We start from the raw sequence: 26,590 nt of genomic DNA, 5'->3' as shown, positions 1-26,590 counted from the left end.
TGAAGGATGATGTCATCTTAGCTCTGTGCTGGGCAGTGATCCCATTAGAGAGGTTATTGGGTGGGCTTGGCGAGGTAGGTCTCTGAGAGCAGCAAGGGTGCATGCAGTGTCTGAGTGCAAAGTGAAGACCCCAGATGAAGGGTGGGCTGTGAGCCGGTGATTCAGGATGCTGTGCTAATGGGTGGCCTTTCTGGAGCCTGCCTGTCATGGGAGAGGGCCACCTGCCCAGGGCTGTCTCTGGGTGGAAGGGGAGGCTGGAGCATGAGCTATGGAGGGAGCTGCTGGATCAGGGAGCGCAGGGACTGTGCAAGGTGTGCTCCCTGTGTGAGGTGATGCCTGATAGGGTGCTATGGTTGGGGTAGAGCCCAGCACCACGTCTGTTGGTCTGGCTGCAGGGGGCTGATGATGGACCCTGCTCGTGTTGGGAGCACTGGGCAGGAGCCCTCTGCCTCTGTTTAGGGATCAGGTTTGATGACCCTCTGCCTTTGCCTTCATCTGCTGGGTGGGTGATACAACAGCTTTTCTCTTCTCTCCCAGTTACCTCATCGCCGAGTGACGTTCTCTGCAGCCAGCCAGGCTCAGGACCTGCAGGATCCCTCCCAGCACAGCTACTACGACAGCGGGCTGGAGGAATCAGAGACTCCAAGCAGCAAATCATCATCAGGGCCCCGCATCGGGCCACTAGCCCTGCCTGAGGATCACTATGAACGCACCACGCCCGATGGCAGCATCGGGGAGATGGAGCACCCTGAGAACGGTATGTGCTTGCGGCATGTGTGCCTGCCCCCTCCCCAGGGACCCTGTGCCTGAGGCTCTTCATCCCCAATGCTGCACCTCCCCTGGTGCAGGTGAGATGGGGCGAGGAGTTTGGTTGGGACAGGCTTGTCATGCTTAAGTCTGGTGGGGCTGGGGGGCTGGAGAAGAGGGGAGGCTCAAAGCAAGAGAGCTGCAAGGACATGGTGGGGAGGGCAGATGGGAGTGAGGGAGGGGAGGTCTGGGAGAGGCTAGGAGATGTGGGAGTGGGAAGAGTCAAGGAGGCAGATGGGTTTGGCAGGGGGCAGGTAGGTTTGGCATGATGTAGCCAGGGGGCCCAGCAGGATGGTCCAAGATGGCAGTGCAGGGGTCATGGGGAGGGCATTGCAGCCCAGCCGATGAAGAGCTTGCATGCCGCAGTCAGGTGGTCCCATGGGTACCTGCCCCTGTGGCAGGACAGGGGTGCAGAGGCAGGTGGAGCGTGATGCAGCTCTTGGTGCTGTGGTGGGTGTTGGAGCCGTGGGAGTTGCCCGGGGAGCAGAGCCGGAGAGCAGGTTTAGTGGCACAGACTGGGGCAAGGAGAGAGATGGAGTCGAGGGTCAGAGAGTGTGGTGGTGGCAAACCCGAGAGTGACGTGTCTTGCCTTCATTGGGCCCTTCAGGTCACCTCCTGCTCGGGTCCACCTTTACCTGAGAACCTCACCGGAGGTGTCTGTGATCTCACTGTGGGAGAGCTGGTTTTCCCCCGCCCTGGCGCAGCTTCAACCCCAGTTCTGCTCCTTGTGCTGCCTCTGTGCTGCCTGCCTGACTACCCTCAATGAGCCCACTCCCCAAGCTATCTTTTCTGGCCAGCTTAAGTTGCTTCCTTGGACTTGGCTCTGGCTGTGCACATAACATCTACTTTCCTGTACCTGCTGCCTTCTGTGCTCGTGTACTGAGGGGAGGTTGCATGGAGCTGGCAAATTCAAAGAAAACTCTGGGAGGGAAAAAAAAGAGGTGCAAAGGGTTCTCCTGAAGTCTCCTCCTGCTTCTGGGAGCATCCTTGACTTGGAGGCAGGTCTGTGTGTGGTGTGAAAATGACTGAGAGTGTGTTCAGCTGGTCTAGGGAGCTGGTCTAGCTGCTGGGTCCCCCTATTAAGGAGCGAATGGGTCCCAGGGAGATTTGTGGTCTTGAAGGTCTGGTGGAGCATCTCTTCCTTCTTCCCAGGTTAGTTCCTGGAGTGACACTGGAGTTCACAATGCTACAACCATTGAAGCAAGGCATGGTGGTGCCAGGTCTGGCAGGGTTCCCAAATCCATTTGTTGCTCTTGCAATATGAGGCATCCCCCTGTTGTGCACATCATTTTCTTCCCGAAAGTACTAGTCAGTCAACTGGGAAAAGTAGTATGGAGAGGTTCCTGGAGTTCTGGCACAGGATGGACAGTACTGGACTTCCCAAGTGCCTGCAAGGAAGGCTGGAAGGACACGTGGGTGAGGAGATGCCACATGGCTGTGCTAAAGGATATGGCAGGGCAATGATGATGATACACCTGGAATAAGAAAGTTTGATCCCCTGAAGGTGACAAGCAACCCAGAGATGATGAGGGAGGAGCAGGGCTAAAAGTAGAAGGAGGAGGACCTGGAGCATCTGCAGCAGGAGATGGAAGACAGAGGGGGCTGCCTGTAGTCCTTGGAATCTTCATTGTCTGCCTGGTGGGGATGAGCAGACCTGAGGAAGGCTAGGGGACACTGCCTGGAGCAGTAGCTCCCACAGGGACAGAGCACCCAGGCACGGCATCACCAAAACCCAACCTGCCCTATAGATCAGGCAGCTCCCTACCTTTGCACAAGAGACCCTGTGTATGTTCACAACCCAGAAGGACAGAACTCACCACACACCCATCCATGAGCTTCCGAAGCTCTACAGAGGTTTGCAGGGGATAACCATAACCCTCTTCTGCTCGCTATCCCCCAGCCTGGCCTGACTCCCTTCACGTGGTGGTCGTTGGGCAGTCAGGCTCCAATGCTTCCAGCAGTCATCCTGGCCTGTATAAACCAGGTGCAGTGCAGAGGCCACGGCAGGCCAAGGCTCTGGGGAATCTACTGGCATTAACCCTAGTTGGTCCTGGTGCTCTGCAGATAATCTGGCAAAGGCAGTTCAATGAACTTGAGGGGCTGGGGTCAGGGTCATGATCTGTTAAGCAGACTATTAGGGGACACTGGCACCAGGCCAGGTGATTTGGAGATTAGGAGGTACTGATCGTGTTAGGTCAGTTCATCAGAGTTGTGTTTCCCACGGTCTGCCTGCCTGAGATGTGGCACATCAGATCGCTCCGTGGTGCAAACAAGACCTCTCTGTCTTGTTTGTCCAGAGAAGGGTCACGTCTTGCTTCCTGCAAAGAGTCTCCAGTGATGTGGGACCATCATGACCTTTTTGGGGACTGTCTCACCATGCCCTTGTCTTGGCTTCTGCAGCTGCTCAAGCAGCACGATCCCCTCAAAGAGATCAGATTTTGGTTTTTTGTGAAGCTGGGAAGACTAAGCCATTCTTGACCTTATATTAAACCGAAGAGACGAATTGGATCCCACACACCCTATCTCACGGCATGAGCGCAAGACTGACACGACTGTGCATTTTCTAGGCTTTCATCTAGTTATAAATATCCAACATAACAGGGCTTCCATTGCTTTCTCCAGGAGATTATCCCTGCAGCCGAACCAATCTGATAAGCAACTATGGAAGGCTATTTATAGCTTTTCAACTGGAAGACAGATCCATGCCTTTTCTTTGTAGATGGTTCTTCACTTGATTAACACACATATCAGTGTCCTCCTTTTTTGGACACTTTTTACTGTGCAGACTGCAGTAAAATGCTGTATTGCAGGGGCTGAGCCAGGTCCTTTTCAGGAGGAATTACGATGTTTCTGATGAAGACTTCTCCAGTATCTTGGCACTGATGTGCCAGCTCCTCAGTCATCCCAGGCATTTGTCATCCCTGGTATTTTACCTAGCTGCCCACTGTTTCCTCCCCAACATTTTGCCATGCTGTTATCTACTTTTGTGGGGTACACTGAGCTGGGAACTAAGCTCAGTCTCCCACTAGGCCACCCGTTGCTTTTGCTAAAGACATCTGCTCCCCCTGTATCACAGATTTGCTTTAGTTGGAAGGAACCTGGGAGTGATTCTGCTCTTCAGAGGATCTGCCCTGCCATAATGCATGCAGAGCTTGGATCGTGAAAGTGCCAGTCTCTCTCAGTTGACGATGGAGAGAATTTAGTAAGATTACAGGACCAAATATGTGCAATTTAGGAAATGCTACATGAAGGCATTTCACTCTGTCCCTGTGTGGTACAAAGGTACCTGAGATGATGATATATTGGATGAAATATTTCGGAATTATGTTCTTCAGCCCAGAGGACAGGGGCAAATGTTTAATCTGTTTTATCCCTGTTATTTGAAATGAGGACCCCATGCCATTTTTAATGCATGCCGTTACAACCCCACACTGAATATGTAATTAACAATCATCTCATGAGCTTTTGCAATGCACTTGATGCAGTAGTATCTGTACTTCACAGATGTTAATGAGTTTATCCTCATAGCTCTCCTTCCAGGGAAGAAATTCCACCATAGGTAGGGAATGAAATAGAAAATTATAATCTGCATTTCTGAGATGTCTGCTAGCTTTGGGTGACCCCCGGAAGAGCTGGCAGCTTCTCGGTCTGCTCTTCTTGGAAGGTGAGAGCCACCATAGCATCTCAGTACTCCTGAGTCATGAGGCAGGTCTCCAGCTGCTCCTGGACGGCGAAGCCAAGGCTGCATCGTCTGCCTCCGGGCAGCTGTGATGTACGAGATGCGAGCAGCATGGTTTTGGGACTTTGTGGCAACGCTAGATATAAAACCCTCTTGCCTGGTTCACGGCCATAGGCTTTTCTGACAAGACCAGCCTTTTTCTTACGGACTCCTACTTTCTCTGTACACCTCAGCACAGCTTGAACAACTGAATTGAGATACCACTTCCAGGGTTTGACTGCTGGACTTAATAAAACCCTTTTGGTCCAGATTTTTCTTTGTTTCAAGAGAGACTGCTAGGCTGATGCATTGTGAAGCCAGAAGGAGCAGCTTGTCTAACCCCCCGCATGACACAGGCCATAAAATTTCACCCTGTGATTTCTTCATCTCACCATGGCTGTACGGAAGCACTTCTTTGGAAAGAGCCCATTCTGACAGCAGATTGCAAATGGTGGCAAGTACGTGAAGCCTCTGATGAGCCTTGCCAATGGTAGATCCTCCCTGCCCCTGGTTTCACAAGCCTATGCTTAAATTCTGCTTGACCTTCTCTAGCTCCCGTTTCTTTCCATTGAAGCTTATGATATTAGAATACACCTCGCTTGATGCATGCTTGTAGATCACATGCAAGCAAGTCAACAACTAAAGTTCTTTTTGATACACTCAAAAACTGAGTCAAGTCCCTTACTGTGAGCAGAGCCAAGGCAAGACATTTTGGCAGCTGGGTCTCTCTTCCTTTCCTCCCACCCTTCCTCACGCTCCTCCCAGCCATTGCCATGTGCTCATGACACCACCACAGACCTGCAGCCCCATTCCTGGGCAGCAGCAACATCTGGCACATCTTGGATGTATGTGCTATTTTTTGGCAACCCTTGTGAAGGCAGCCTGGGGAGATTTTTTCCTCCTGCTCCCCTTTGCTACACTCCTGATTATAGTTGGAATTCTTCTGTTCCTTCATATAATTTTTTTCTCTGCGTGATCACCCATTTGCCAACAAGCTTTTAGCAGTGTGGATGTGTCCAGATGATAGCCCACAGCTCTGCAGAAGCACTCAGTGGCATCCATAGCAGCACCAGGCACAGAGATAACGTGACTGCTAGGATTTGTCTTTATAGTCTCATGACAAGCATGTGTGTCCGTCGTATGCAAACAGAGGTGCTTCCGGCTAGCACTGGGCTGTGTGTGCACCCTGCAATAGCACAGCACCTTGAGAAGGCAAGTGGCTCAGAAGGGGACTCCCAAGCCAGCGGTCCCTTCTCATACTCGTGGTGATGAGATGGATTTGCAGCACTGGGAAGCTACTAGCTCCTGTCTTCTGTTTAGTATCAGTCCAACCATTAGCTTCCTTTTAAGGTTCTCAGTGCTATTGTTCAGTTCCTTCCAGCCAGCAGATGGGACAAAAAAAATTACTTTGTGTCTTTTCTCTGGCAGAGTGAAGTCTCTAGATCTTAAAACCTATTCTTCTTTTTTGTTTTTTTTTTGTTGGGGTTTTTTTTTTCATTATCTTTAAATGTCCCTTTTGTCTTGCAGAAAGTGTTCCAGGCACATGTTCAGTCTGCAGATTTTTTTTTTTCAAACATACCCTGCAGCATTTTTGCTTTGTTGCAGAGCGCTGAGGAATGCTTTTTACTGGGCTCCAGTCTGGGATGTGGGTTTCGAACTAGCTCTGTGCCGTTCCTGCTCAAACACCACGGTGAGCCCAGATAGGTTGTCTGGTACACAGACCTCTTCTGTTGCTTAAAGATCTCACACCTTGTAGGAGAAAACGGAGGGTATAGCATAGGACAGGATAAATGCTGCTGCCTGTGAAGTAAAGAGATATGGTCTCTGGCTGGTGCTGTGCACAGTCTCCCCTTTTTTTGCTGACTGAGGACAAGCAAGTCACACATCTGACCAGCTGAGGACCATTGGCTTGGGTCTGACTGGTGCCTGGACTCCTCTCTAGCTGAGATCTTGTGCGGTTTTTTTTAGCTGATCTGCCACCCTTTCTTTTTTTAACATGACTGTTGACATCAGGGCTGGAATTACTTGTTGCAGATGTTTTGTCATTACTAGTAGTTTCCAAGTCCTGCTCTTGTTTAGCATACGCATACTCTCCCTGACCATCTTCTGCATCTCATCTAGTTCTACAGATCACATCTGGGTTTCTCAGTGGTCTTCAGCTCTACAGGCATGCATTTATTCATAATAAATTGTAAGCTTCTCTACTTTCTTCACTTAATGTTGGTTCATCTCCAAAGACAGCTTCTGATTTTCCTAATCACTACTGAAGAGAGATGTGGGAAAAGATTTGTATCGTGAGAGACAACATCCAGCAGATTGCAAATGCTCATGGATTACACCATCTTGGTTTCAACATGCCATTTCTGCCTGAGCAGTAATTTCAAACTTGTTCTCACACTATTTCTTCTTTTCCGTATTTTCCAGCACCCGTGTCTGGGTAAACTGTCTCTTACGAAAGAGCCATTCAGGTCAGAGCAGTTGTGACATGCCACATCAACCAGGTCACCTTCCTTAATTGTACCAAAGATCCCAGGGTAAACAGGGTACAGCTGTTTTTTCTTTTCCAGACTGAGTAACAAGTACATTACTACTAGCTACAGAGATGTCTTTAATCCTCTCAAGACCTTCTAAGAAGGATGCTACTTGCTTCAGATGTTGTCCAAAATAGCTTTAATAACTTATTTGACAGTGTCTTTCTTGTCTCATAGGATTATGTGGTCTTGCACATGTAAGACTGTCCTCAAGTTCTCCAAAGATCTGTGGCAGATCCTGGACATCTCTAGAGGAGTTATTTGAAGGAACCAGATTTCCCTGTTGGATTCTGATTACTTTTTTCACTCTTTCTGTCCCTGAACTGTGGTTGCATTATGTGATTATGAAAAATCTAGGCAGGGCAGTCATTCTGAGTCAATGCTCGAGAGACAAAAGGCTTCATATTTCAGCAGGAAGGTGCCTTCTCTTGTAGAATATATAGGTCCCTATGGTTGTATGTGTGCCTCCTGCATTTGAGATTGGATTTTGGAGTTTTCTGCTATTCCTTGTGATCCTGGTCTGAGCTGTGATGTCTTCCATTCCCTCTTGCTCTCTGTAGCAAGATGATGGAAATTAGCGAGTGTCATCTCCCTTCTTTTACGTCCTTCACATTCTTCCTGCTCTGAACCTACTGGGTGGAGAAAATCCTGTCATTTTTCTTGATCTTTATTCTTTCTTCCTTTGAAAGCCCTACCCAACTTGATCCTCATCCTGCACTATCGTGAGTGCACATCTCCAGGAGTGACCCTGCTCTAAATTTGCTGATTTACTGGGCAGTACTGCAGAGACCCCAGGCTTGGAGAGTGTGCTGAAAGCTAGCCCAAAACTCACCTTGCTTTTTGGAACCACTCTTCCCTGTTCACTAGGCTTTGTCAGCTCCACAGCAAACTTTGAGACTTTTATAGGATCCAACTGCAAACAGATGGGACAGTAGAATTTTTATCTAAGAACTATAAATGAGCTTATGCAGGGAAGGCGACTTCTACTGCCCCAGGGAAAGGAGGATTTCCCAGTGTCCCAGACCAGGGAGACCAAACAATGTCAGATACCTCCTCCAGTCCAGGGTAGGAACACTTTCCACCACCATTTCACCTCAATACCATAGCTCTCACCTGGCAGGACATGCATTCCTGCAGCCCTAGTGACATTAAAACAGGGAACTCTTCACCTTCATAGGGTGGCTGCAAAGTGAGGTGCAGGTTACTGCCACTCAGTCTTCACAGGACTTAGGTTTTTTTTGCTTTTGCCTGTGATGGTTGCAAATGCCCATGTAAATGGTCATGCACGGTATTCTTATCTGGACCAAATCTAAACACCCCTTCTTTGGTATAAAGTCTATTTTCCAAAGAATAGTTTTTGTCATCCTCAAACTATTCATGCGTTCAACTCAAGTTTGCTATACTGTGTTACAGGAAGAAGCTTTCAGGATCAGATCTGCGACAGGAACAAGAGGGTGGGTCCCTTCTTTGTACCATGTTGCTCTCCAGAGAGAGCATTTCCTCAGAATGAGGGGCTGGATGAAGTTCCTTTGGATTCTTCTTTTGTGTTTTCTGTAACAATTCAAAATATGCATTTGAACAGGGCTTGAAAGCTGGTGTCCTGCCTTTGGGACAGGTGCTCTGGAGCAGTTGCAGGTGCTCCATGTGACATCCATGGGGGAGAGCCAGCAGCTGAGTGATGAGCATTTCTGTTGATGAACCTGTTAACCACAGCCAGCACCCCATGTATTTTGCTAGCAAGAATGCCAAAATGAGCAACTCCCCTCCTCTCTGTCTTGGTTGGCTCATCCTTGTCCTGTGCCACAGGCTCTGTTGTGCCAACGCAGCTGTTTGTCTGGCTGCATGATGAACTGGACTGGGGAGCTGATCAGGCTGAAGTTTTGCTGGATCACTTTTTTTGGCCATATTACTCTTCAGTCAGAGCAATTTTCCTAACCTGGCTGCTCTGTGGCTCCACAAAGAGCTGAACTTGTTGAAAGCAGGGATTTTGCAGAAAGGCAGTGAGCAGCCAGATGAGGTCGGCATTCAGGTTTAGAATACATCTAAACCAGAAAAAGCGACCAAGTGTAAAAGCAGTAGACAACTAAGATCCCTCAGCAGTGCCAGACAATTTGTTGTTTTCAAAGACCTGTTTCCTTAGAAAGCTTCTTTTGAAGTAATTTGACATGCCATTTCCAGCTCGTGTGTGATCTAACTCAGTTATTTCCCCTTTATCTGCCTCTGAATGCTCCTGAATGTCTCTATAAAACTTCCTGCTTGGCAGTACATCTTCACATGTAAAGGTACTGCTTTAGTGTTGGATTTAAACTTAATGCTAGAGAAGCTTATGAAGTTTCCTATTTGAGCTTCTTGAGGACTTCACACTGCATTTTCTTTCTCATAAAAATAGCATGTGCCTGAGTTTGAAGGATCGGTCAGGTGTAGATCCCTCAGGTGGAAAATCCCTCTCACAGGCATGAGATAGAGGATAAGGGATTCATTCCTATCCCCAGTGAAATCAATGCGGGCTTTGCTATTGAGACAGGTCAAATGTCAGTCTCAGATGTTCGCTCTTCCCCAGTATTTTATCCTTTCTGCTCTCACTATTAATGAATCTCTCTTCCTGTCTCCTTCCCAGAAGCTCTCATCCATCCTGATTTGAAGTCACCTCCATTAAGTGGTTGTAACGCTAGCTCTTTGCTTTACTTGCAGAGAGGACACTCCATAAATCTAACATTAGTCATGGCATCTGGCGAGAGATACCAAGGATAGGCTGCTTTGACTCAGAGGTTATCTAACCGTATCAGCCCCGGCGTTTGCCTTGCCTTTCAGAAAGCTGAGGTTCCCCAGCAGGAACCAGGCCTCATTTCATGTGAACTGATGCAACCATGCAGTCTGCTCAGGGCCAGGGCTGACACAACAGCGGTGTAGAGAAGCCACGTGGTGGTTAGCTCCCTCTTCCCTGGGTAGTGTGGGTGGACCTGGGCTCCCTTTTCCAACACCTCAGCCCTCTATCAGGTCTGAACAGGACAAGAAGATTTCAACAAGCAGAAATGGGGGAAGTATAAGTACTTCATGGCTGGAGGGCTCTGTTTTCCCAACAGGCACATCTAGACAGATCTCAGAGGCATGCAGTGAGAAGTTGTCCATGTTTGTTGGTGCTGCAGACCACAGGAGAAGGGGCCTGTGCCTTTGCACCGGGCACAAGGCTTCCCAGATAATCCCTGCAACGGGCTTCATCCCTGTGGGATGATTTCCTCGTGGGAAAGGAGGGCTGCACCTCACTGATGGAAGGACAGGACCACCCAGGGTCTGATGAATACTGAGTCCTGCATGGGTGCTTCTTCCACTGCTGTATCACTAGAAAATAAGAGCCAGATCTTGTTCTTGGGCTTTGAGGCCAACTGCCCCAGCACAGCTCATGTCTGCTAGGCTAAACTGTTTCAGTCAGTGTTGCTTCATCCATCCTGTCCATTGGGAAGGGTTCCTCCACAGTACTCACCCCCACCAAAACTGCACCAGGGCTCTTGTCTGGCAGAGGACTGCTCTGAACCAGGTGAAAGCAGGCTAACCTCAAAACGAGCTGGACGATGAGGACAGTGCTTGTGGCAGATTTTGGAGATGCTTAGATTTACACTCAGGACCCTTACTCCAGCCTAAGACTGGCATTATCAGGTTTAACTGATTTAACTTTAAAAATCATTTAGGGTAAACCGGCAAGAGTTGGGAATAAATCAGCTCAGATGGCCCATGTGTGAGAGGATGTGTGCCACTGTTTTAGTCTACCTGTGTTCATATGCTTATTTGGGAATAAAAGGTAAAATGTTCTTACATGGGCAGCCATAAAACCTCTGTACAAGAAACACTGGCTGGGGCTGGGGAAGGGGTCCGGCAGTGAAGAGCACGATGCTGGCGTACATGGGCACGAGTTCATAAAACCAGCAGTTCTGATCGGTTATATGTCTGTGTCTGGTTTAAACAATCTTACTCGGAAGTGAAAAAACAAAGAGGCAGCAAGAGGGAGGAGGAGAGGGTTAGGATATGATCTTTGTTCAGGGATGTGTCAGAACAGCGTGTTGTGTTGTTTTATAGCTGCTGAGGAAAGAGAAGATGGAGTAGGGAATGTAAAATGACAGAGAGCGAGTAGATGTGATATTTGCCTGATGTATTTTGCTGGTAATTAGTATAATGCCAATTAGACAGAAGTAATCTTTTTCTTCTTCTTCTTCTTCGGCTGTGTAAGTTATTGCTTGAAAATATGCCAGCTAAAATCAAGATATTAAACTTTGAGGGCTATAGAGATCTCTGTTCCTTAAGGATCTTTAGATGAAATTACTCAGACAACAGGGATCTTGACAAAAGCAAGACTTATTATATCTGGAAAGCAAATGAGTAAAAGCAAAATAAATTGTGTATTCTGTGTCTAGCATCTTGCTGCTTATTAGCCACACAGGAAGGGGCACCCACAGAGATGCAGATAAATCAGTGAGAGAAGGCAAATATCTTGTCTTTCCTGAAAACAATGCTGCTTTGGTGTTATTGTTCACCCTATCAGTTTCCCTCAGCAGCCAAATCCCAAACATTTCCCATGTTCAGGCAGCTCCCCGCCGCAGGTAAACCCTGCTGCCCACATGCATTTTGTTTTTCATTCTCCAAGCCCTGTTTTCTCTCTTTGATAACCCACACCATAAGACACAGGACTCCTGTTGTTTCGCCTCTTGTTCCCTTAGGACATAAACCTCCTTAATGATGATTAATGGCTTCTTTCAAAGGGTCAATTGCTGATCCTAGACCTCTCAAATCACAGATTCTTTTGAGCTCTCTACCTGTACAGTTCTGGGCTGCTCTCTCAAACAGGTACACTGCTGCTTTGCTCAATGCCACACGCATTTTTTCTATTGCTATGGACTATGCATAAGAAGCAGACCTGCTAGTACCATCTTCTTCCTTTTGAAAAACAATCTGTAAAAATTATGCCCTTGGACTGAATCTGGAAGTTTTTCATACAGCTCTGTTGGACCGTGAAATCAAAATCTTCTCATGATCATCCTGCTGTTCCCTTGTGCTGTGCTTTGGGGGTGACAGAGCTGGCAAATCCCCTTTGCCAATCTGCTTCTAATGCAAGGTGATGATGTATCCCCATTGTCCTGCTAGGACATTAGGCAGCAGGTTTAAACCTCACTCCTTTTTAAAAGTGTGTTTTATTCATTCTGTGCCTTTAGGACTGCCTCTGGCCGGTTTCCCTCGAGTGGTGCAAACTTTATTGCATCTAACCTCCAGCAGTCTGTAAACCGCAGCACCCAGGGGTAGCTGGAGGTTGATATTCCCTCTCGGAAGTGATTATCCTTCTTTCTCTTATTCTTCCACAAGATTGTCTTTCTGCCATCCTAATAACAAACATGGGGCAGATTAGTGTTCATCAGGATATGGTTGGGTTTTTTCCCCTGGGTTTTCCCAAACAAACCACAACCAGTTTGCCTCGTTCCTAAACCTCCTCATTTGCATCAGCATGCTGATATCCTCCTGTTTGCTCAGAGCTGCACCTTTAGCAAGCTGCATTGGTGTTGATATGTCCTATTTTTACACGAGGAGGTGACTTCTCTCCAGCCGTGGCTATCAACACTGCGAATCCTTTCAGTGCCTCAGTGGGGAATCGTGTGCCAGCAAGATGGCAAGTGGTTCAATTCAGAAATGTTAGCCACCTGGGTTGATTTCTTCGTGTGTGTTTTGGCTGCACCACAGGAGGGTTTGACCAGTGCGTATGCTGTTTCTGCCATGTGCCAGCCACAAAATCTCTCCCCATCTAGCTTCCAGTGTGGATTTTCAACCTCTGAGTCTGTAGGAGTTTGAGGCATCAATAACATGCATTCGGAGCTGTGTTTATGGCACGTCTCTTCACTGCAGAGAAATGGGCTGGGTAGTTCAGAAGTTCAGGTTCTCCTGCGTGGGCTACTCTTGATCTTAAGCAATCAGCAGTCAAGGCACCCTCATTTGGTGTCAGATCATTCCTCCAAATTTTCGTGACTGTACCCCTGGTCTAATGCTCACAAAACTGCTGTGTGCTGGATTTCATCTGCCTTTGGTTCTCCGTGGCTGGGTGTGGCAGCCGGGTCAGTGTGTGGTGGTCTGTCTCCATCAGCAGACAAACCTTTCCTCCTCAGGGCAGCCCAAGTGTATCAGCCCTGAGTTTAGTGCAGGCCCCCCGATTCTTCAAATATCCACCACAAATTCTGGCAAGGATCTGGCCTTTTCTTCCTCAGTGTCTATGCTATGGTTCAGGCAACCAGCAAGTTTCTGCAGTCAGAACAGACTGAAAAAAATTTGAAATGACAATGGAATGTGCTCACGTTACTCTTAAACAGCCCAGGAAAAATCTGTGGAAAGAAAACAAAGCGTATGCATGCACATCCACGCTGCCATTTCCTCTCCCAGTTTCCTTGGGGTCTGCCTTGACTCTCTTCCAAAGGCTCTTCCGTCTCCCCTGCTCTGCTTCTCTCTGAGTGGTCTTGGTTTTCTTTGTTTCCAGATCCCCTTGTTGAGGCAAGCCCTTTTCATAAAGTTGTGATTTCTTTTGTCAGTTAAACACCTATGTGGCTTCAAAGGCCTTGAACAATGCTTTGCTGTGTGGCTACCGGCCCCCCCCTGCAAGAGTAATTTCCCCCGATTCATTGTCCTGCTGGTGAAAGATTATTAAATTGTTGATGGAGCTTAACAATGGTTTTGTTCAAAGGCAGACATGCGTATGCCAGTTCTTTTCTCCTTGACACAAGAGCTTTAATAGAAGCACACAATGAAAGGCAGCCACCAAGGAGCAAACACAGGGAGTGCTCATAAAACCAGACCAGTATCCCCAAGTCCCTGTGCACATGAACTGGTGCACCTTGCAACGCACTCCTAGGCTGCGCCTGTGGCTGCCCATTCGCTCCTGTCCAACACAAGCCTGTGGGTGAGGTGAGAAAACTGATCTTGCTGAAAATGAATTTTAAAAAATTTAAAGTATCGTGCATTAGTTCTCGCTCCTGTGGTTAGGATGCTAGGAGACTTGAGTGACTAGCAGGTGAGTGGTGGTGGGAGAGGTCCACCCTTCTCAGGAGCAGTGGAAGGTCTGTACAGCAATGGCATAAGGCTAAAACAATTGCTCTATTCCTCCTGCTTGGAGCATGCCAAACACTTGCATACATCTCCCAGCCGAGCTGCACTTTCAGAGCAGCTTTTGGAACCTGCAATGGGGATCGTTATATAGACTGCGCAGCCTCAGGTTGCTTGACATTTTGTATTATACAGACTTATTTTCGATTGCTTATCACTTCAGCAGATTTCCAACACTAAAGCTTAAATTTTCCATGCTGGGTTTCCCTCAGGTTGATTTCTTTTTTTCTTAAGTTTTAGCAGAGGTGCTCCAGCTGTTTTTTGAGAACAAGACATGCTGTCTCAGCCCTGCTAAACAAAGTGGTTATAAGAGTTTCTTTTCAAGACCCATTAGCTTAACTATGCTTTGCAAGAGAGGTGTGGAATTTGGCACGGAAGCTGTCAGCATTGGCTAGGGGTTGTTTGCCCCAAAATATCTGAGTCTCTCTTTGAACGTATGACAGCATGCACCCCTGTGTACCTGTGCCCACACACTGTTGTGTGGCCTTCAAACAGCAGCATTTCTTAGGGCTTATGCATCCTCGCCCTCCTGCAGAGACCTGATGCAGGAGCTTGATGCAGTTGCTGTTGCTTGATGTCATCCCTCCTGGACATGCCCCTTCCCCAGTACTCTGGGGGTCCCCAGTTTTCTTTGGTGTGCTGGGTACTGCATGGCATAGGTTGTTCCTTGCCTGTGGGAGGACTGAGCCTGGTTTTCTGTGCCACTGGGGCATGTAGCATGCATGGGCTCTGGTGTCAAGGTGCCTCTGAGCGTGCCTTGCTGGGAGAGCTGCTTTGGGGCGGGGTGGGGGACCCAGGGTTCTGTTCCTCCTGGGAGATGGAGCTAGCCTGTAGTGTCTCCCAGCCAGCCTGTGGTGAAGGTCACTTTCTTGGCTTGCTCCCAGGCTGACATGGCAGTTGTCCATCCAGAGACGAGAGGACCCTGCATCTCCCCCTCCCACAGCACTGCAGCTGGCAGACTAGGGCTGGGGCTCCATCCCTCACTGCCCTCCCATCCACGGGCTGACAGCACAAAGGGGCTCTTTCTTTATCTTCTTCTCCCTTTTACTGTCCTTCCTGGGGCATGTTCCCTGCCCTTCTCCTGCTTCTTCCCTGGCAAACTGGCAAAGGCTGCCTCAAGCTCCAGTGCCCTCCCTGATTAGTTGCTGCCAGGGTGGGAAGCACGGCTGCAGCTTTAATTAAATGATAAGGGCAGAGCCCCAGAAGTGGGGAGATAAGTGCAGCGGTGTCTGCCACCACACTACCACACTTGCCCGGGCTCTTTCTAATTAGCTTTGGGAAGCTCTAGAGAGGAAGATTAACCCTTGCAGGAAGGCTGACTGGAGTGGTGGGCTGCAGCAGATGGAGAGTGCTGAGGCCAGCCCCGGGGGGGGGGGGGGGCGGGGGGCGCTGCAATTCGCCTAGAAGTGTGTGTGGGACATGGGCTGGAGGGGACCCCTCCGTGTGCTCCCCCCAACTCCCTGGGCCTGGGCAGAGAGGCTGAGTCAGAGGATTAGAGCCCTGCCTTCCACAGGCTCAGGCCAAGGTAAAGCTCAAGGATTAGCCGCTTTGGTTCCTTCTGTAAGAAGCCTTGCTTCTTTAACACATCGCCTGGCAGCTGTGGGGTGGCCTGGGGCACTTGCCCCCACTGCTGACCCAAGGCTTTCAGTGCAAGTAGACAAGTGTCCTCAGCCTCTGGAACAGTGGCAGGAGTGCAGGGCACAGTCCTCGTGCAGGGTCCGTGGGACAGGTCTCCAGTCCCCTCCAGAACCCATGATTTGTCTCAGTGATGCTTGGTGAGGGGAGGAGGGAGATAGGGTAAGAGGACCACTGTATGTCAGCAACCCATAATAATACAGACCAGGAGCTCCTCAGGACCTGGTGCCACAAGGGCCCCAACCTTAGCTCTGCTGCTGTTGTTCACCCAGACGCAGCAGACCCAGGCTGCAGGGTGCATTGCACCTGAGGGCCGGGCAAGGGCACCTCGGCTGTGGGCACCCTGTATCCAGGTTGGGAGGTAGCTGGAGCTCTCACTGCCATGGGTGGCACTGCTGGTCCTTGGTGGCTTGGCGCCTTCTGGTCACCCCCTCCCATCTACTGGCAGCACACCGGTAGCCGGAACATGGCAGGAGGCTCTGCATGTGTCCCCAGGGAGAGCCAGGCTGGGACCCCCACTGGGAGGGCCTGGGAGGAGTCCTGTGCACGGGGGGGGGGGGGGGGGGGGGGGGGGGGGGGGGGGAGGGGCAGGGAGGAGGGCATCAGCAAAGGCAAGGTGGGAATGTGGAAGGAGCAATTGTGTAGGTATTTGGGTAGCAGGAATGCGCATACAAGGCATGCATGAGCTGACAGCCCCGGGGATAGCAGGTGGTGTTCCTCTGCCTATTTACATAATCATCATTAGCCCTTGCAAAGGAGGACTCCAAAGCCAGAAAAGCCCTGTGCTCCCTGCCCCTCCTCCTTGGCCAGGGGAGGTAGTAGGGCAGTAGCTCTGCTGCCCACTGTTTCTTGTGTGCTACTGAAGGTACCGCCGAGTTGTTACTCACCGGGGCTTGATATTGCAGCAGCAAGTAATGAGGCTGGGAAGGTGATTGGGTTATTGCATGGTTTGGTTTGGTTATTGTGTGACTTTCTGGTGGTTATTTGTTTAAGTTCTTGGTTGGCCAGAGGATAGTGTTTGGATATTATAGGAACTGGGATTTCATTTTGGAGCTAGACTTGTTACTGTATTTTATACAACGTGGGTGAAGAGAATTGCCCAGTAATGCTCATTACCTGACTTTGTTTTCAGTTGCTTGAAGTTCTGGTGAACTTGAACGCAAGCACACAGTTTTTCACACTGGACGTGCCACTTACCAAATATTTTGAAAAGTGGCAGTGGAATGTGTCCAGGTATTTCACTTCCAAAAGGAGGTAGGAAAGGAAATTGCTAAGTTTTTCTCAGTAGTAAAGCAATCCTGTTGTCCTCCAGCCCTAAGCTTTAGAGAAGTAATTTTCAGTGATCTCTTGACCCTTTCATTGTACCTTCCCAATTTCTGTAGCCTGTGGGGCAGAGTCTCACTGGCAAAGCTTCATCTTCCCCAAAAGCCTGATGTATCTCCCAGGGGGTTCTGTCCTCTTCCCCAGAGGCACAAAGGGACCCCAAGGAAAAGGTTTTACAGCAGACCGTCATTCTGGTCTGCATCACGAAGCAGACTTTCATGAAGCAAATTAAGACTGCATGGGCAATCCTAATTTTGGCATTTCATAACCTTTGAACCCTGTAATCCTATTAGGATAGTTCTTAACATAATTATTCAGTAATTTAATGTAACTGTGCCAGGGTAGGAGGTCATGTAAGTGGCACCACAAGCACAAAGTCTGTTATAGAGGGATTGAATTTGTTTCACTGGGTATTGCAGATATTGCTGAGAAGCTGGGGGGCAGATGGTGGTTTTGGGAGTCCCGTGGGTGCTGTTGTCTGTTGCTAAACCCTGTGACCTCTGCCTGGTCCCTGCAGGATCACGGTCAGTGTTCAGAGCCATCCGTCTGGGTGCTCCTGCCGCTGGCATGGAGTATGGATTGCCTTCTGTCACTCTGGTGATGTGGTGGTGGAATGCCTGCCGCTTCCCAGCCAGCCTGCCACTGTCCCAGCCAGCCTGCCACTGTCCCAGCCAGCCTGCCACTGTCGCACAGCTGCCTGCACTTTGCAGGAGGAACGGCAGTGGGGAAGTGGTCCCTCAAGCTCCAGCTATGTCAAGCAAGGAAAGAACATGTCCTCTGGGAGCCTGGGCTCAGACCCTCGCTGCCGACAAAGTGGTTTAGCACTACCTGTCCTGGTGAGGCTGAGGCTGGTGGGTGCATCAGTCCACATTAATTACGTGCTGGTTCTGCTGTGATACCCTTAGCAGGATCTGGGAAGTCATTTGCTTTGGTGCTGCAGTTAGTGTGTGCTGTTGTAATATACTCCAGAGGCCATGGTTTGATCCGTGTGTGCATCTGGGGGCTGACAGGCCATTAACTTTGGAGCAAGCTGTCTGTACTGGTGTTTAGATACTATTGTTTAGCATGAAGGGAGAGATGCTCAGTGCTGTAGGGTCTGGGGGAGAAGGCTGTGCATGTTATAGCTCTTGACTTTGGTGCCTAGGAGAAATCCATCTGTGTGCTGGCATCAGTCTGAGGATCTTTCTCAGTATTTATTGTAAGAGCGGGTGTTGCTCGTTATTGCCCTGAGAGCTGTAGGTGTGGCGTTGAACTGCAGTAACCACCTTTATGGGCAGTGTTGGGTTGGTCTCAGATACCAGAAGCCATCTGTCTGCGTGCTGTAGTGACAGTGTTAAGTTTGGAAAGCCATCTGTCTGGGTGTTGTAGTGCTAGAATTGGTCCCCAAAGCCGTCTGTCTGGGTGTTGTAGTGCTAGGAATGGTCCTGCAAACCGTCTGCCTGGGTGTTGTAGGGATGATGTTAGCTCAGTCTAGGAAAAATAGGGACTGACGTGGACTGCAGGGAGCTCTCTGCTTGTGCTTTCAGCTCCTGGTATTTCTGTACTCATTGATCGCTGGAGCATCACTGTGGAAATGGGCAACAGTCCAGCAGCCTTCCCCAAGGCCTGGAAAGTTAAATTGGTGTTGTGCTTGTGCTGCTCTGGAGGTAGAGGGCTCTGCTCAAGAAAGGGGCCGGAAAGATGGACTGAAGAGGTGCAGAAGGCAAGCTTGCCACTCTGGTCCCCAGTGTCCAGAGGGTAGGCGTTCCCTGCTGGGGATAATGTGGTGGTCGTGGCTACCTCATCTGGGGACCTTGAAGGGCGACCTTGTGTCTGGGCTTTGCAAAGGAGATCATGGCTCCACAGCTACCTACAGCACAACTGCCCTCTCCCAAAAGCCCTTGCAAGGGGATGATGTGTTGGGAAGGAGCCACTGAGCTCCTCTCCACCAAAGGAACCTCATGCTGAGCTGGCCACATGGGGATGGACTGTTGAGCATTTCTTGCTGCCAGTGTAGGGGGACTTCTCCAGGCTACTGGGTCGGGCATGCTGCTGTGGGGCAGGGAAGGCATGGAGAGGAGTGAATTGGGGGGTTGGATAGTGCAAGGCGCTCATGCAAGTAGTGACAGGATGCAAAGGTGATGCAAAGGATGCAAAGAAGAATAGTACAGCATAGCATTGCATAGCCATGGGGCTGCTGGTATAACAGGATGCTGGGGCATGCTATCCAAACAGCTGTACTGTTAGGGGGTAGTGAAGAAGGAACAGACCATGAAACAACAGTGCCTGGAGGAAGCAGCACCGCAGGGGAGTGGTATCTGGAGGGAACAGTGCTGTAAAGCATGGTACCTGGAGGAAATGGCACCATTAGAGCAGCAGTGCCTGGGGGGAAGACAATGGGGGGGAGGGGGGTGCGGGGGAAGGCAATACCTGGAGGGAGCAGCAGCATAGAACATGGCACCTGGAGGACATGGCACCATGGGAGACCAGTACCTGTAGGTAGCAGCGCTGCGAGGGACTGGTGCTTCCTGGGAACGGCACTGCGGGGGAATGGCACCTATAAAGAGCAACACTGTGAGAGAGTGGTACCTTCGGTAACTGCGCCATGGGGGCCAGTACCTGTAGGGAACAGCGCTGTAGGGAAATGATACCTGTAGGTAGTTGCGCTGTAGGGGACTGGTACCTATAGAGAACAGTGGCATGGGAGAATGGTACCTGTCAGCAGTACCGCGGTAGGGGAATGGTGCCTGTAGAGAACAGTGCTGTAGGCAATGGTACCTGTAGGTGTGAGCACTCCGGGGAGTGGTACCTGGAGGGGGTGGTGGTGCAGGAGAACAGCACTAGTAAGCTGTGGTGGAGTGGGGCAATGGTGCCTACTTTCAGGAGTTGTGCCCCAGGAAGGCAGCCATTGGAAAGAGCAGCACTGAGAAGGCTGTTTCCATTGCAAAGATGCTGTAGGGGCAGGCAGAGAGGACGCTGCTGCTGGGATATGATGTCATGGGAGGTCACCACCATAAGGGATGTCCAAGAGGTGGTCTGCAGAGCCTGAGGGCTCGGTGTGGGAGAAGGGGTGCTTCCAGGTGCCCACACCAGGACAACAGAGGTGATGAAGCTGCCTGTACTGGAAACACCGCATCCTTGCCTGACATTTTAAAAGAAATACCTTGTACCCCAGCCCTCAGTTTGCAGTGTGGGGCATGTTCCACCCTTGTACCCCCTGACTGAGGCTAGAAGAGGTACAGTGCTTTTGGGCTCTGAATGGGGGTAGCTGATTGAAATTAGTGCCCAATGTTCTCTTTTTCACCGGGTAAAGATGAGTCATTCTGATCTAATGCTTTGGGAAAGCATCCTGCTTTTCCTCCAAGCTGCTCTCCCCACACCATCTTATGCCCCATTTCTTTGTACCACTGAACCTCTCCAGTCCCTCCTAGCATGCTGTGCTTCCCCCTTCCTCCCTTCCAGGCTTCTCTGCATCCTCTGCCATGCTCTGCTGTGTCACGTCCCCACAGTCCCACTGTCTCTCCTCCCAGAGCTGCTCCAGTACATCCCCTCTCCCACAAGATCTGGCCTCCTGTGCTGCATCATCCCTGCTCACCCGGCACCACACATACAGTGTTGATACCTAATGCAAATGGAAGACAGGAGAGAACCAAACCAAACTGTGGATGTTGCAGATGGTGGCAAAAAAACCCAGTGGTTAAGGCTGGCTCTCAGCCTCTGCTTGAAGCTACCTGGCTTGCAGCGAACCTCTGCACATCTCCTGCAGGAGATGGAAGTGTCTGCTGAATGAGGCTGCCTGCTTTTGTCTCCTGTCTAACAGTACTCAAGTGCACTGTTGAAATCCCCCACTCAGAGCAATAATACTATTAGAGGAGCCCTTGTAAGTGGCTGCAACAGGATGTGTTTCTGCCCTGCATGGGGATCTATAGAGAGAAATAATTAGCAGCAGCACCAATATGTGCCTCTTCCCGGAGGAGACGGCCTGGCACAGTCTCCTTCACAAAGAGCAGAGGTGCCCTGGATGTCAGGAGATGAGAACAGCCACACCAGCATGAGAACAGAGCCATGGCTCGAGAGAGCTCCCTTCCTCCAGCCAGAACAAGGGCCCAGGATGCACCTCTGAATGCATCTCGGTGTAAAGCCCCAGCTGTGCCCCCTTTTGATCTGAAATATTCAAAGGGATGTGACTTTTACTACCCCGGATTCATTCCCATGCAATGTGCTGAGGCAGAGCAGCCTGGAGGCAGCTAACAAGAGGATGCCAGAGAAATGGAAAGCTGTAGGAAGGAGAGAGCTAGAAGACTGTGAGGACTGTGAATGCCCAAACAGCCACAGCAACCCTCCTGGCTGAGAAGTACAGCCTTCTGGCATGGGAATGCTGGTAAGAGGATGGGCCAGCCCTCCAAAGGAACGCAGTGAGAGGGCAAAGCTCAGGAAAACATGGCAGCTGCACAGACATCGCTTTTCCTTTGCACAGCTAGGATGCTGTGGAGGCATGAGGTGCTGGAGAGGGCATGGCCATCCTCTTCATCACCTGGGAACTTTGTCAGATTCCAGGGGTTCAGAGTCACAAAACTGCATTCCTGGGGTGGAGGAGGGATCCAAAATCCTGAGTATACTTTGTAAGGTGAAGTGGACACCGTGACCCTGAGGTGAGGCTTGGAGTCTGCCTCCTCCCCACACTGCAGGGCATTCAGGATCAGCACTTTGTGGGGAAAATTTCCACCAGTGTTTACGCCCAAAGAAAGATTTCTGCTTGTCTGTGGTGGCACATCGAAGTCTCTGAACCACCGGCATGTGCTGAGAATTAGGCCATAGGGTTGTGTTTGCTCTAAATCACAGCTATTCACAAATTACACCCTGCCCCGTTCCTGGGCTCTTAAAGCGGAGTGGGTTGTGCTCATGGCACATAATACGCTCTTTAGCAGCAGAGCTCCGATGCCAGCATCTCACTGCAAGTGAAGGGACAACACTGGAAAAAGACTTTAGTGCCAGAAACAGACAATGGGAAAAACAGAATAAAAGACCCTGAACACAGAGTTCCTGCTTGATCCTGCGATTTCTAAGCTGCCATTGGCACAAGGAAATCACCATAGCTTTTTTTACTGGAGAGGTAGCTTTTATTTCAGTCCTGCCAGTACTCTCCATAGACTCAGCATCACTTTTGCCAGAGCAAGAAGTGATGGCACTCATCCACTCCCCACCCTGGAAGTGCACAGCACCAAGGCGTTTCTGGAAGTGGAAACGATGATGAGCTGTCCCGTTTGTCCAGTAGGAAAGTGGATGAGAGACAGACAGCAATACAGGCTCTTGAACAGATGAAGCGAAACACGATCTCAAACTGACTGAGCCGGTGGCCACCGGGGCATCCTGTTGTCCTCGGAGGAAGACCTGGCGGATCATCTGGGACACAGGCTCCAGTCTCTACTTTGACTTGCACAGAGCAGAGATGGAAACTGAACTGTCTTGCCTCTGGTTTTGTATCTTGCTTTCTATCTGTAGCTAGGAGAAAGAAACAAGGCGACTTTCCACGTGCTCAGGAAATAGGACAGTTGGTCTGTGGCCAGCCCTGAGAATGACCCCAAGGACACACACTGCAGGCTATGCTCTCACACTGGCCTATGTGGGCATCTTGTCCCCTGTGATGCTTGGGCTCCTGCTTTTGCACCCTGCAGCGTGAGCATGGCTGTCCCCTGCGCATGGTTCCTTGGAGCGTGCCCGTTTGTGGTGCATGAGCACGTCAGGATGCATCCAGCCGGGCTGTATCCGTGTGTGTGTGCGCGCGTTGTCTTGTGATGCACAGCCCCAGCCCCTCTGCACAGAGGGGCTCAGGGTGCCACAAGCCAGGTGGCTTCAGGCTTTGCCTCTAGTTCCCTTGTGAGTCCTGTGAGGACCAGTAGGCTCCAGTGAGGCTTTGTTAAGGCTGGAGAAACTAGTGAGAGATCAGCAGTGGTGGCCAAGCAGCCTGAAGGAGGCTGGAGCAGAGCTAGGAGAGGCCAAGGGACTCCTGAAGGGAGCGGGTATCAGAGGGATGCTGTGGGGCTCAGTGCAATGCGATGGGGAGGGCTGGCAGAGGCTGAAGGGTCCAGGAGGATCCTAAGGGTGGGTGTGGAGGCTGGGGGCTGTGCAATGATGTGACCCTCTCGTCCTTTTTCTGCTCCTCATTAGAGTCCCCTGAGCGGAGCAGGCTGTGAAGGGGGTCTGCGCTGAGGTATGTCCTTATGGCTTCTGCCAGGATATCACAGCATACATATGCGCCAGGGGACGGGACACAGAAGGCAGCTCCCAGCATGGGGAGCAGTGTGGGTGCCAGAGCCTCTGCAGGAACCCCGGGGAACACCCAGGGTGCCTCAGCACCTGGAGGAGCTGAGAATTTGGGATACAGTCCCTGGGGCTGTTTTAGGGCAAGATATGCTTACACACTGGTTTGCTGCTAACTTTGCCCCTTCTTCCATGCCCGTCTCTTTAGCCATTCCCGGCATTGTATGGAGCCTTCTCCTGCAGAGACCTTCCTCCCATCCTGGGTTTACCTGTGTGTGAAAGCTGTGCTAGGGTGACTCAGGGATGCCTGTGTCTGAGAGCCCCAAAGTGGTGGCAGGAGGGTCGTGCTGATGAGGTCAGAGCCCCCAGCATGGTGTGAATGGCTCTGCTTTGCTTCTTCCCAGGGCTGAGGGACTGCCAATGGGTCTGTCCTTTGGGAGGAAGGGATTACGTGCACCAGTGTGTATCTGGTGGGAAGGGGCAAGCCCTGAGCTGGTGAAAGCCCTGTAAGTCTCAGATGCCCAGAGGTCCTCAGTATCTCCCTCCTTTAGCCTGCAGTTTGTCAGCAGTGCAGTGGAATGAGCTTCTGTGTGATGGAGGGGACTTCTGTGAACCAGAAGGGATGTCTGCAAGTCAGAACAGTCTCAAGGTCATGAGCAGTCCCTCCTTTCATCTCAGCATCAGCACCAGGCTTGATCTGCCAGCAGGTGCTTGTGGTAGTGGGCAGTGATACATCCCAGGCGGGGGGGGGGGGGGGGGGGGGAGGGGCTGTGGTGTGCCCCAAGCTGGGGTAGATGGCAAGGAGTGGCTTGTGTCTGGGATGGCTTTTGGGGGGACACTCACCTCTGCATGGAAATGCCAAATTTTGGCCCTTGAAGACTTGTGACAGGTACTCCCTGTGTAAAGGACACATGGCCAAGGTTCAAGAAGGCCTTGTAGTGTCCAGGGTAGAGGGTGGTTGGTGTGTGAGGACACCAGACCATGAACTGGTGTAGCTGGTGGTCAGTTTCCCCCAGGAGCAGGGAGCTATCGATGCCCTCAGATTCCTGGTTCTCTCAGGGGCAGGTGTTTGGTGCACAGAGAGGCTTGGGCGCTCCTGGGGCAGGGACTCGTGAGCATCAGGTACGTCCAGCCTCTCTGGGGCTAGACGTGGCTTTGCCCATGTGTGTTTTGCTGCGCTTGGGGATTTCAGGCTCTGTGGGAGACTAGCTGATGTCTGAGGACTTCTGGCTGGTTTTGGGGTTCCTGCTGATGGGGTGCTTGGGGAGGCTTGCAGGTGGCCTGGCATGCCTGATGGTGAGCAGGGCAGGACTGCCCAAGGATGGTGCTCCGGAAATATGGTTGTACCTCAGGGCAGTGAGGAACCTGACTGTATTTAGGGCATTTCCCCATCTCTGCATGGTGAAGCTGTCAGTGGTGCCCAGAAGCATTGGACAAAGGGAGTTCATGGAGCCTAGCAGGGTCCAGGTGGTGCCCATAGCTGTGGGCTGATGCGTCTAGCGACAGCCTGTTTTCTGCTGTGCAAATCCAGGCTATGGAGCCCCTCCTGTGCAATGCTTGTCTCCAGGGGGGGTGGGCTCAGCAAGCTCTGCCCTGTGTTCTGACTTCCATTTCCCTGCATGCTCCTGCCTCAGGGAGGATGCTTGTCCAGGGGGACCTGGGACAGGAGGCATCAGTTGCCAGGAGCCTTGCGTACCCCTCCCAGATCTGCCTTCGCTCCCTGGGTGGCTGTGGGTCTGGCTGTGCCCTCCCACTGTGGGAGGGTGTGGGTAGGACAGAGGTGTCCAGGCTTTGCTGCTCGTCCTTGTGCTCCATCCAGCTGGTGGTATCTGTGTGTGTGTAACGATGCTCTTGCTTGGTTCCCTGCAGATCTCCGGCCTCTGCCCGATGTAGCCATGACTGGGACCTGTACCCGGGAGTGCACAGAGTTCGGCCACTCCGATACCTGCTGGATGCCCGGCCAGTCCTCCCCTAGCCGCAGGCCCAAGAACGCCCTCAAACTCTCCACTTTTGTGCCTTACCAAGACAGAGGGAGTCAAGAGCAAGTCGGGAATGGCAGCCCCAGACTCTCAGAAGAGCGCAGCACCAAAATGGCCAACCTCCGCCTGCTCCCCACGTACAGTGCCTTCTCCAATAGTAGCCATGAGCCCTGCAAGGACTCTCCCATGGAGGAAATTCCTCTCACCCAGACCTCGGACTTCCAGCCAGCCACCACCCCCTCGTCCCAGACCACCAAGAGGGAGATTTACCTGTGAGGCTGGGTGTGAGGGACAGGGAGCAGATGCGCTTCTGAGGCCAGTGTCCAGAGGAACATTTTAAACTTCAATGCTTTATCACTCCTGCGGCCAGTTCTCCAGGCAGTGGGCTCTGTGGACAGCAGAGCAGGGCAAGGCAGGGATGAGAGGAGCGTCTTTTTAACCCATTGTTTCCTGGGGCCGGGGGTGGGTGGGAAGGATGAAAGCATCCGAACCCCTATTTCTGAGCACTTGCGGGTGCGTGTCTCCGAACTGCTGCGTTACTGGGGAGGGCTGGGCAGGCTCCTGGTGTGGAGGGCATGGCTGGGGAGAAGGGCTTACGTACCAAAGGTCCACGCAGAGCTGGTGGAGTTCCTGGGGCATAGGACAAGGGGTGTCTCCACGCACGGGGAGCGAGCTGCCTGTCTCTTTGCTGTAGACTCCTGTAAATACGAATCTTAGGAATGACATTCAAGTCCTGCCTGATCGAAACTTTTTATTGTCCTTGAAACGAAAGACGTTTAAACAAAAACAAAAAACACAAAAAAAAAAAAGGAAAAAAAAAAAGGAAAAGCAAACAAAACAAAAAAAAAAGAAAACAGAAACAAACCACAGGGAGCAAGTTCCAGCTTTGAATGGTTTGCTGCGTGGAAGAGCCCGCAGGAGCGCAGCGTCCGGCCCACACTCATGTTCTATATTGTAAATAGAGATGTGACCAGTCCCTGAAACAGCAGCTGGGGAGCTGGAAGAGAGAGGCAGCATCCTAGCCGGACTGTAGGGACTTTGCTATTTTTCAGCCTGGATCTCTTTCTGAACGTTGTCACTGTGCCCACAAGCTGCAGGGTCCCTAGGGACTGCCTGGTGCCATAGGTGGGGTCTGCTTTGGGGGGAGGGGGTTCCCTGGTGGTGGCCCTGTGCCCGGCAGGTGGAGGAGGGATGGGAAAGCCCCCAGTCAAGGGACTGGCATGGTCCGG

General features: G+C 51.0%; 1 protein-coding gene across 2 annotated transcripts in view; it reads left to right on the top strand.

The window, feature by feature from the left end:
- Positions 1–26,159, top strand: part of PCDH1 (protocadherin 1) — a 53,141-nt gene extending 26,982 nt beyond the window's left edge. Inside the window, exons 4-6 of one of the 2 annotated variants that reach the window (XM_037397104.1) lie at positions 538–757; positions 23,290–23,332; positions 25,252–25,359. In XM_037397104.1, the coding sequence (XP_037253001.1) occupies positions 538–757; positions 23,290–23,315 (246 nt within the window). In that variant the 3' untranslated portion in view covers positions 23,316–23,332; positions 25,252–25,359. Of the gene's footprint in view, positions 1–537; positions 758–23,289; positions 23,333–25,251 lie in introns of both variants that reach the window. The other variant, XM_037397103.1, reaches the window with a different exon arrangement.
- The last annotated feature ends 431 nt before the right edge of the window (positions 26,160–26,590 follow it).

The sequence above is a fragment of the Falco rusticolus genome, chromosome 8 (assembly GCF_015220075.1).
Source record: "Falco rusticolus isolate bFalRus1 chromosome 8, bFalRus1.pri, whole genome shotgun sequence".
Lineage (NCBI taxonomy): Eukaryota > Metazoa > Chordata > Aves > Falconiformes > Falconidae > Falco > Falco rusticolus.
Note: the sequence above shows the minus strand (reverse complement) of the source record. Positions and strands in the feature narration are given on the sequence as shown.